General features: G+C 37.4%; 1 protein-coding gene across 2 annotated transcripts in view; it reads right to left on the reverse strand.

Moving 5' to 3' along the window:
* The window catches only part of HELZ (helicase with zinc finger), a 196342-nt gene that overhangs the window by 105840 nt on the left and 78995 nt on the right, over window positions 1-11507 (reverse strand). For both annotated transcript variants that reach the window (XM_011999166.1, XM_011999165.1), the window contains exon 12: window positions 7988-8255. In XM_011999166.1, the coding sequence (XP_011854556.1) occupies window positions 7988-8255 (268 nt within the window). The remainder of the gene's footprint in view (window positions 1-7987; window positions 8256-11507) is intronic.

The raw sequence follows: 11507 nt of genomic DNA on the forward strand, positions 1-11507 counted from the left end.
AAAAAAAAACAAAAACCAGGAGGCCATGTGTGGGGGCTCACACCTGTAATCCCAGCACTTTGGGAAGCTGAGGTGGGAGGATCACTTGAGGTCAGGAGTTCAAGACCAGCCTAGCCAACATGGTGAAAACCCATCTCTACTAAAAACACAAAAATTAGCTGGGCATTGTGGCCCAGCCTGTAGTTCCTAGCTACTCAGGAGGCTGAGGCAGGAGAATCACTTGAACCCAGGAGGTGGAGGCTGCAGTGACCTGAGATAGCGCCACTGCACTCCAGCCTTGGCGACAGAGTGAGACTCCATCTCAAAAAGAAAAAGAAAAAAAAAAGAACCCTTACTTTATTCATGCTTTCTTAAATGAAATTAAAATTGTACTTTCCTTTTACTACCCATATAATATGCAGAGTTTAGGGGTCATTAAAACTTTCTTAGAGGGAGGAGATTACTTCAGAGTGCAAGAAATTCTTGATTCACAAAGGACCTCTTTTTGCTAAGATGATGTACATGATGTACAGTTTTCTTATCTTTTTTTTTTTTTACTATACAATCAATGCCTTCTTCCTTTGAACTCCCTCTTCCATGGACTTCTGTATGGTAATGCTCTCCTAGTTTTCTTCCTACCTCTCCTAGCTGCTCTCCATCTCCCATCTAAGCACCAACTACTTTCTATAAGCTCCACCCTGCCTTCCTTCTACTCTGTAAGTTCTTGCTAGGTCACCCTCTCCCAGATCTCCCAGCTCAGGGCTGTAAATCCAACTGTCAAATGGACACTCTTGTTTATATGCCCTTTAAACTCAGTATATGCAAAACTATCTGACCTCCCCAGTGTGACCCAACCCAATCTTCCCATGTATTAACAACTTAGAAAATGGCACTATCATCCATGTAGGTATCCAAGCCAAAAATCAAGTCATCCTTGACCCTGCCTCTCTCACCAACCTTCATTCACGCAACACAGAATCACTATGCCCTGTTAGTTCCTCATGGCCCTGTTAGTTCCCCTCCTTCCTAATTCATCTGCATCCTAACATTTTTAACTTGCATTACTATAACAGACTTCTAACCCGATTTCCTGTCTCAAATCTGTTCTCCACACCCCCATCAGAGGATCTCTGAAAAATGCAAATCTGATAAGTAGCTTTCTATAGCTGAGGACAGAGCTTCTCTCTCATCTAACCTGTCCCCACCACACAAGCACCCTCCATTACAACTACAAGAAACAACTGGCAGCTCCCCAAAACTCTACGCTCTTATTCTCATCCTGTTTCCTTTAACCAAATATTTTTGTCCTACTTCTTTTTTTTTTTTTTTTTGAGACGGAGTTTCACTCTTGTTGCCCTAGCTGGAGTTCAATGGCCCCATCTCGGCTCACTGTAATCTCCACCTCCTGGGTTCAAGCGATTCTCCTGCTTCAGCCTCCTGAGTAGCTGGGATTACAGGTGCCCACCAGCAGACCAGGCTAATTTTTTGTATTTTTACTAGAGACAGGGTTTCACCATGTTGGCCAGGCTGGTCTCGAACTCCTGAACTCAAGTGATCCACCCGCCTCGGCCTCCAAAGTGCTGGGATTACAGGTGTGAGCCACCGCGCCCAGCCTTGTCCTACTTCTAAACCTGACGAATCCTTACCTGTTTCTCAAAGTTCGACTTACTTTCCATCTGCTCTAGAAAGCAGATGTGAGCCCTTCCTTGACTTGACTACCCTCCTTGTCTCCACTAAGCTGGGAAAGTGCCTCTTCCACGGGGCCCTTGTGCATTCCTCCAGTACAGTGCTGATCACATTTTATTATAACCCTGTATTTACGGGTCTCTCTCCCCTACTGGATTACAAACTTTTAGGGGACAAGGAAACATATTTTGCTTGCCTTAGAATCAGCAGTGACTAGCAGAGAACCTAACGCCTTCAATATTTAATAAATTTTGTTCACTGAATTAATTTTATGTTTTTCTAATAATCTGATTTTTTTCCCAAGCACCATATTCCCACTTCAGCCACTTTATATCATTTCCTAACATATTCTTGAAATCCTGTCATACATTTCTCAACTATCTTAAGCCATATATATTTTTTTAATAGTTTTTTGTTTTGTTTTTTGAGACAAGGTCTCACTGTCACCCAGGCTCGAGTGCAGTAGCACAATCTTGACTCACTGCAGCCTTGACCTCCTGAGCTCACGCAATCCTCCCACCTCAACCTCCTGAGTAGCAGGGACCATGGGTGCACACCATCACGCCCACCTAATTTTTGTATTTTTTGTAGAGATGGGGTCTCGCCATGTTGCCGAGGCTGGTCTCAGACTTCTCGGCTCAAAAGACCTGCCCTCCTGGGCCTCCCAAAGTGCTAAGATTACAGATGTGAGCCACCACACCCAGGTCTTAAGCCATATATTAAAGTTTCACTCATGTCTATTTGAGAATCACCATCCCAAAACACTTGATCACAATTTAGCAGGCATGAAAAGTTAGTCTCACAGTTTAGAGCAACAAGAAAATCCTCTTGTGACACTGGTTGTGTCTTGTAACAAAATTCTTGAGGTAGAGGCACTAGAAGTGCTAAGAAATAAAATAAAAGTCTTAAGAAATGCAGCTTTTCCCACAAAAAATTCATCACATGTTCAAGATGCAGACATTATAGACTTTCTAGTAGAGGTTATAGCTAATAACAATTAATTTGTATAAAAGATTAACAGGCTAAAACTAAAATTATGTTAGTAATCTTAAATATTAAAATATGTACTATTTGAAATTTAATAACTCAAAAATACCTAAACTAGAAAATATATCCTACAATTAACAAAGATATTTCTTAATAAGAAGAAAAACGATCTTTTCATTGTTGCATGCTACATTTTAAAATCAACCTTAAAGTTTACATAATCCCTAACCTTTTAGGGAATGGCAGAATTACAGTCAATTGAATACTCAATAGACTTAAAAAGATACTTCTAGGCTAATGAGAAATATGGCTCTATCAACCTTAGCAACAATTCCATCTCTTGAGTGCAACTTTTCAAAAATTTCAAACCTACAGTGTTTTCATTTCATGTGATTTCTGACTATATGAACAATAAAAATCAACCAAAGTAATAAAACAATCCCTGAGTTTACTAAAGCAGAGCAACAGAACAGAGGTATCACCAATAGAAGCAGCACCCATCTAAACGATGAAATGTGCACCCCACACTAGGCCTGTCATGTCAGCTGTTAGCATTGAGAAGCCAAGCACGATGACCCGATGAGGCATGCACAGTTTAATGGACACAATAGCTTCAGCTAAAGTACATTTCTTTTGAAAATGCATCTCTTAAAAATCAAACAGATTTCAATTCAAAGTAGAATCATTATTGAACACACACCAACATGTGACTGAGTATGAGAAGTAAAACAAACAAATCTCAAAAGAAAAGCATTTTCTAAAACTTAAGTGAAATGAAATGTGGTATTATCTTTATCACTTACACACATCTCACACTAAAAAAACCTAAGAAGAAATTTCTGGACTGCTTTGAAAAAAATCATCCCCTAAAAAAAAAAAAAAAAAAAAAAAAAAAAAAAAAACACTATATTATTAAATCCAGCCTCAAACCAAAATGTATTTTACCTAATCTTGGGAGCCTTTTTTCAATCTACTTTCTAGAAAGAAATGCTAAAATGACCATGTAAAAGGCACAGTCTGATGGCATCTTGCTCTGTCGCCCAGGCTGGAGGGCAATGGTGCGATCACAGCTCACTGCAACCTCAAATTCATGGGTTCAAGTGATCCTCCTGCCTCAGTCTCTTGCAACCCTTATCATCAAAACGTAAGAAACTAGTATGAAGCTCCTTGATACTACTTTCATGATTAGAAATATTCTGCTTTGGCCTGGTGCGGTAGCTCGCACCTGTAATCTCAGCACTTTGGGAGGCTGAGGCGGGTGGATCACCTGAGGTCAGGAGTTCAAGACCAGCCTGGCCAACATGGTGAAACCCCATCTCTACCAAAAATGCAGAATTAGCTGGGCATGGTGGCACTCGCCTGTAATCCCAGCTACTCAGAAGGCTGAGGCAGGAGAATTGCTTGAAACTGGGAGGTGGAGGTTCTGGTGAGCAAGACTGCACCACTGCACTCCAGCCTGGGCAACAACAGCAATACTCCATTTAAAAAAAACAAAAAGAAAAAGAAAGAAAAGAAAAAAGGAAATATTCTGCTTAAACTGTCAAAGTTCACAGAAGACTGATACATTCTCGGGACCTGGGGAAATATCCTACTAATTGTGTGGCACATCTGACCACAATGTCACAAAGAGGCAAACTTCAGTGTGTTCAGAACACACTTATTACTGTCAATACATACCCAAGTCATTTAGAGAGACGAGTCAATATAGGCATACCATTGTCTCCTACCTCTAAATTGGGTTTCAAACCACAACAAAACATTCTTCATGATTCTAATGGTGACTTGGGTTTGCTCTGATGACTGGTATTGATTGAACAGACAAGCAAAATGGCCCCGTCAGACACACTAGAGCACAGTCCAAAGGCCAATGCCAACCTTCAGACTGTTTCTGTATAGCCCTTAACTGACAGTGGATTTTACAAAAAACAAAAAGAGAAGAAGAAATGCAACCAGGCCTGTATGAAATTCTCAAAGCCTAAAATATTTATTAGCTGACCCTCTACAGAAAAAGTTACTGAGCCCTGCACTACACCATAGCTTAGCAGCTACACAGAGACCTCCCCCAAAATTTTTAAAAATATATCTTAGTTATGTTATTTATACTTAAAGAATTAACAATCAAAGGTAAATTAAATTCAAGGCAACATTAAAATGCATATAAATATTAAGTTTAAAGAGTAAGTAAAATACTCTTTTAAGCAACAAAAGTCTGTCAGACTTTTGAAAATCTTCACAATCTATGTCTACTTGCTTACAGATGCATTCTGAGAACTCTAATTACTATTGGATCTGTTTCTTTGTATGTGTACCAATTCTGCACTGCACTTCACTAACATTTACAGGCCTGCCAAATTGAGAAATTTAATTTACCAGCCTTCATATCCAGGGTTACCTTTAGGTGAGAGTATCACCAGAAATTCCAGAATTCTCTAGCACAGTAACTACTTGTCACATGTTAGGCAGGTCGCAATAAATTATCATTTATATCTTGAAGATCCTTCAAAACTCGTTGTGTAGTTGTGTACAGAACACATTAATAGTGATCCGGCTGATTTACATTCAGTTTGTAAATATCGCTATTTGAGTCAATAAATATGATATAACTTTAAAGATTTAAAAAAACAGAAAGCTCAGAAGTTCCTATAAAAACATTCTACACTATCTTACCACTGCCTTACTGCAATCTCTTCTTTTCATACCTAAGGGCTTTTTACACCATGAGCAGCAAGTGTTGCCACTAATGATGTACCAGTTTCCTTTACATTTCTTTGTTCACTTTTTTTAATTATAAGAGCAATATATGGTCATTACAGAACACTTCAAAAGTAGAGAAAACTATTACAACATAAAAATCACCTTTTAGTCCATCAACCAGAACATTTTGCTTTAATTCTTTCCAACATTTTTATACACAAATACATACATGTATGTGTATAGGCATCTATATAAAATTAGAATGGCAATAAGGTGTTATAACTAGCATATTTTCTTCCCTAATATTATATCATGAGCATCATCACTGTATTAAAAATTCTTCAAGAACATAATTTCAAGTTATATAACATTCAATCATATAGCTATATCATAATTAACTTATTCTTCACTACTCTTTGAAAGACATGTGTCCAGAGATCTTTGACCTGATTTTTGCTTCATTATGATTCCCCATAAGTAGAATTGCCACAACAAAAGATTCAAACTTAAGGTCCTTGATACAAACCGCCAAACAGCTCTCCAGATAGATCACACAAACTGGGCTGGGGCAGGGGCTCATGCCTGTAATCCCAGCACCTTGGGAGGCCAGGGCGGGTGGATCACTTGAGCCCAGGAGTTCCAGATCTTCCCTGGGCAATATGGCAAAACCACATCTCTACGAAAAATACAAAATGAAGCCGGTGTGGTGATGCACACCTGCAGTCTCAGTCACTCAGCCTCTCCAGTTAGGATGCAGAGGATCACCCCAGCCCAGGAGGTTGAGGCTGCAGTAAACTAAAATCATGCCACTGCATTCCAGCCTCGGTGACAGAGTGAGACCTTGTCTCAAAATAGTAACAATATTTTTTTAAAAGATTACACCAACTTAGTTTGCCATCAGTGCTAATATTTTTAAGGCCCTCTCATACTGGCTTTGAAAGCCTTTCAAGATACTCGAACAGTGCACTTTCAACTATCCAGTTTCTTTTTTTTTGGAAACAGGGTCTCTCTCTCTCACCCAGGCAGTGATGTAGATCACAGCTCACTGAAGCCTAGACCTCCTGGGCTCCAGCAATTCTCCCGGCTCAGCCCTCAAGCTGACACACGTCATGCCTGATTATTTAACTTTTTGTAGAGATGAGGTCTCATTATGTTGCCCAGGCTGGTCTCAAACTCTTGAGCACAAGCAATCCACCCACCTCAGCCTCCCAAAGTGCTACAATTACAGGTGTGAGCCACCACGCCCAGCCTTAGATACTCGATCAGTATTTAACCTCTACAATTTTGTAGGGTTTCTCCTTTTATCCATTCAGACTAGTTTCCGCTTTTAAAAGATTATTCTGAATATAATAATGCTAAGCTTTTTGGGCTTTACATGCACATTCTAAAGTAATGGAATGATTCATAAACCTTAATAAAATAATAAACAAATAAAAGTTAATATACAATTTTTTCTGAATTTCTACTATGATACTCAAAAATAGTCTCCAGGATTCCGGTAAGCTTTTAAATTCTATTTAATCCCAATATTTATGATTTATCATGGTGTTCTTTCCTAAGGAAAAGGAATCCATGACAATATAAATAATACAGATGATACAAGTCACTGTCCTTCTTATTTATAAACTAACAGCCTACAGACACAAGTGATAAAAGCCTTTTAAGAGACCATCAATGGGCCAGGATTTAGTCTTAGAGTAATGAAAACTATACTCTGACTTTGAAATTTTACATGTATTTAATTTGAAATTAGGTTCAAAAGTTAAATCATAGCTAATCTATAAATAGGGTAACCAAAGTATCTGTAAGTTTTCACTTTCTTTTCCTTTTCTGAATATACTCTTAATGAGTGTTCAGTATTTATTATTAATACTAATGATAAGGAACCATAAGGCATCCTGGAGAAGAAAAATATGCTGGTTCAGCTGTATTTAAAAGTAAAACTACTTATAAAAATGAATTCAGGTCTCATAATTGTGGTTCAGTTTTTAAGGCTTGTCTCCAGTTTATCCAAAACATATTAACAGACAGCTACTACCAAATACAACTATTTCACGAACATCTTCCCTCACCCTTTCTTTTCTGAGATTTTTTTTCCTAAAATAATTCAAATAAGCTTTTGATTTAAGCACTTGGTCTTAACCTGTGGCATATGGATAAAATGTAAAATATATTAAGGTATTTATAAGCTGCTATAAAGCTATTTTATTATCAACTCGTTTTCCGGAAAATCTAAATAATTTCATTCTTAAAACAACTTTTCAAAATATGTGGTCTCTTTCAGTTGTTGTATATCTGTCCAACAAATATTCATTCAGTGCTTGCTACGACTACCATTGACTGAAAGTTCCTTATGAGCAGGAACCACAGATTTATACTCCCGGCATGTGGCAAAGAGCTTATCCCCTAATAGATGTTCAGTAAGGTCTTATAGAAATGAACTATGTGCTAAAAAAAAGGGATACCATGGTGAGCATGATACAGTTCTTGCCTTAAGAAGCTCATATTTCATTTAAAGATAGAATACAGAATAACAACCATTTACTACCTGTCTTTACTTAGGCACACTTCCATTTTAAAGATTAAAAATACCATCCAAAGGGGAGAGTTTTTGTTTTAAAGTGTTTCTAAAGTAACTTACTTGCTGATTTCTTTATACTGGGCTATCTCCTCAATATAAAGAAGGTCATGTAACCGTGACTGATAGTTGCTCTTGGTCAATGATTTGTCTAAAACGGACTGGGTAAATAGCTGGTCAGCAGAGAGGGGAATTTGGTATCTGATAAGAAGGCTCTTCTCCAAATCAGTAGTTTCATTAGGTTCAAAATCTATAATAGTCTTAGAGGAAGAATCCCAACGTTTAGCTGTGGTTACTAGCTGCTGTTTTGCATGCATCAGGTATTCGAGATCTAAATGGAAACAAAAAACACATTTATAAAGAAACAGAACATTAAAATTTTTAAATAACATTAAAATTCTTAAATACATTACATATTCTTGTATGAGAATTGTATATGGTAGAGCTGAAATTCTTAAAAACTTAACAACACAAATACCCATTGACTGAGTATTTTCCCCATATCAAAAAACAAAACAAAGTAACATTAGTATAAATCCATGTTTCAAAAAAAAACTTTTTATAGAAATTAACATTAATATTAGAAATATTAGACTATATAATTTCTAGAATAATTTCTAGAAATACTAGAAATTATTAACATTTTTAAAATACAGATTAACATTTAGAACTTAACTCTTCGGTCAAGAGAAATCTGATCTGCATGAAAAAGATATGATAAATTCTTCATAGGTTTTATCAGATGATGATCACCTTCTCTTCCTACTACCAATACCCATCCCATTATAGAAAGAGAAGATCAAAAACTGTAAGAGGTTAAATCTTTTCTTGTGTGATAAAGCACAATGAAACTACAGTATCTTAAAGTCAACTTACTACAAACAAAAATCTTTTAGAAAACATTAATGTAAAACACTGCTAAGTCCTTATGAAAATACAGTACAATGCCATTCAAATGTCATTTCCAAAAAATCCAGGTTAGCCTCCATTAAATTATACTGTAAGTAGGGCACAATGTCAAAACAAATGACTGTTCAAGTTCTGACATATCAGGGAAAAAAAAAGTAGCACAATACCAGCACAAGATGAAACCCATAGTAACATCAACTCTAAGCACTGGGTTGGCTCACTCTATATGTAGAACATATTACTTTTCTATTGAGTGAAACATACATATACCCATAAAAAGAAAACTTAACCAAAAGAAAAAAAAATGTAACCTTATTGACATGTTACACCAAGATTTTGACATAATTGGAAAGACGGTTTCACAACTCAGATTAAAATTTTAGGAAGAAATAATTAAAAGTTAGACAAAGATCAGTCTCCAAAGTACAAATTGTCCTAAACTCTCTTTGAAATGACAACATAATGCATAACTGTCATGTCTTTTTTAGTGAGAGATTTGGCAACATTTAAATGTTACGTATATATTATAAACGTGAGCCTAGTCATGCACCAAGATTAGTGACTCAATAGTGGCAAATAGCTTATGCTAATAATCTTAATAATTTCTAACCTTTGCTCCTTGAAAAGGCATTTTTACATGCCAGTTTTATTTCTCAAATGGCAACACAAATACCATTATAACGATCAAATGTAAAGATGGTCTGCTTATTAAAAACTTGCACTTTAAAAATACTCTGGATTGGGACTGTGCACAGTAGCTCCTGCCTGTAACCCCAGCACTTTGGGAGGCCGAGGCAGGAGGATCACTTGAGGTCAGGAGTTCACGACTAGATTGAACAACATAGCAAGACCCTGTCTCTTAAAAAAAAAAAAAAATTAAAATATATGATAAAATTAGCTATCATTAAAAAAAATACTCTGGATTGATGGTCTGTCTTTGCAATAGCCTCACAAGCAGAAGTTTCCTAATGTACACTAACCACATTTTCTTCCTAAATCACGTTGACAGCCAGGTACAGTGGCTCACACCTATAATCCTGGTACTTTAGGAAGCTGAGGTGGGAGGATCACATGAGGTCAGGGGTTCCAAAACAGCATAGCCAACATGGAGAAATCTGGTCTCTATTGAAAATACAAAAGCTGCCGGGCAAAATACAAAAGCTGCCGGGCACGGTGGCTCAAGCCTGTAATCCTAGCAGTTTGGGAGGCTGAGGTGGGTGGATTGTCGGAGCTCAGGAGTTCAAGACCAGCCTCAGCAACACAGTGAAACCCAGTCTCTACTAAAATATAAAAAATTAGCCAGGAATGGCGGTGTGCGCCTGTAATCCCAGCTACTCAGGAGGCTGAGGCAGGAAAATCACTTGAACCCAGGAGGCAGAGGTTGCAGTGAGCCGAGATCGCCCTGTGGCACTCCAGCCTGGAGACAGAGCCAGACTCCATCTCAAAAAATAAATAAATAAATAAATAATAAATAAATAAATAAATAAATACTAAACCCTACATAATAGTAAGGAATCTATTTAGTATGTAGTTTTTAAAGGAGATCTAACTACTCTTTGGTGGTGGGGAGACTGTATTTCATAATTTTATTTTACATTTCACTTTAATAAAATTAATTCAGACTATGCCTAGATTACTATTATGTTCATATACTTTAAAAACTCACTAGTTACTCCTAACCGATGCTTAAGTAGCTGAGACAAGAACAAACCTAAAATGACAGAGCTTTCCCTTGAAAATGCTTTTTGAATCACCTACCTAATATACAAACAAAATGCAGAAAGCTTTTCTACTCTGGGTTAACAGTATTTAGGCTTTTGGGGAAAAGTGGCATGAGCAATAGTAGTGTTTGTTTTTCTCATTTTATCTATATAGTACCAATTCCCACCTTGATTTTATGAAATTCTTAAATGCTTGTACCAAAATATCACACATACTTCATAAATGTATACAACCATTATGTATCCATAAAAATTAAAAATTAAATGTTAAGTGTCTTTAGCAGGTAGCATAGGAATTTGAAAACAATTCTCAAACAATGCTAAATTTTATTCCATTTACTTTTTTTGATGACTTTAAACACAGTGCAGGGGAAAGCAAAAGTAGAGGAGCAAAAAGAATCTTGAAAAAAAATCCACACATGCCAGCAACAAAAAACCTACAAACTACTGATCTGTCTTCAACTCGGATGTCAAAAAATGAACTGTGGCCAGTGACTACTACTAAGGATACGGTATGCAAAACCCATTTCTCTTTCTCTACTTCATCTGAATTTGAGTCAAACTTCCAGCTCCATTCCTCTCACTTGTACAAAGAAACTTACTAAATGGATTTAATGACCCACCTAACCTACAGTGCTTAAAGGTCACCTAGTAAATAGAGGAAGGACGTGGGTCCCTTATGGGGACACTGGGCATGACTCCTACTGGGGCTCTTTGTCATCTCCACCAACAGCACATGCGTACCTGCTAACACCTCAGCACTCAGGGCAGCCTGAGACAGTGCATACTTGGCATGCATTTTCTTCAACCTAGATTAGGCTAAAGTGAAAAACACTGGAAAGTTGAGAAGTGCCCAGGTACGGTGGCTCATGCCTGTAATCCCAGCACTTTGGGAGGCCAAGGAAGGCAGGTCACCTGAGGTCAGGAGTTCAAGACCAGCCTGGTCAACATGA

Source organism: Mandrillus leucophaeus, unplaced genomic scaffold (genome assembly GCF_000951045.1).
Source record: "Mandrillus leucophaeus isolate KB7577 unplaced genomic scaffold, Mleu.le_1.0 Scaffold585, whole genome shotgun sequence".
In the NCBI taxonomy this organism is placed as follows: domain Eukaryota; kingdom Metazoa; phylum Chordata; class Mammalia; order Primates; family Cercopithecidae; genus Mandrillus; species Mandrillus leucophaeus.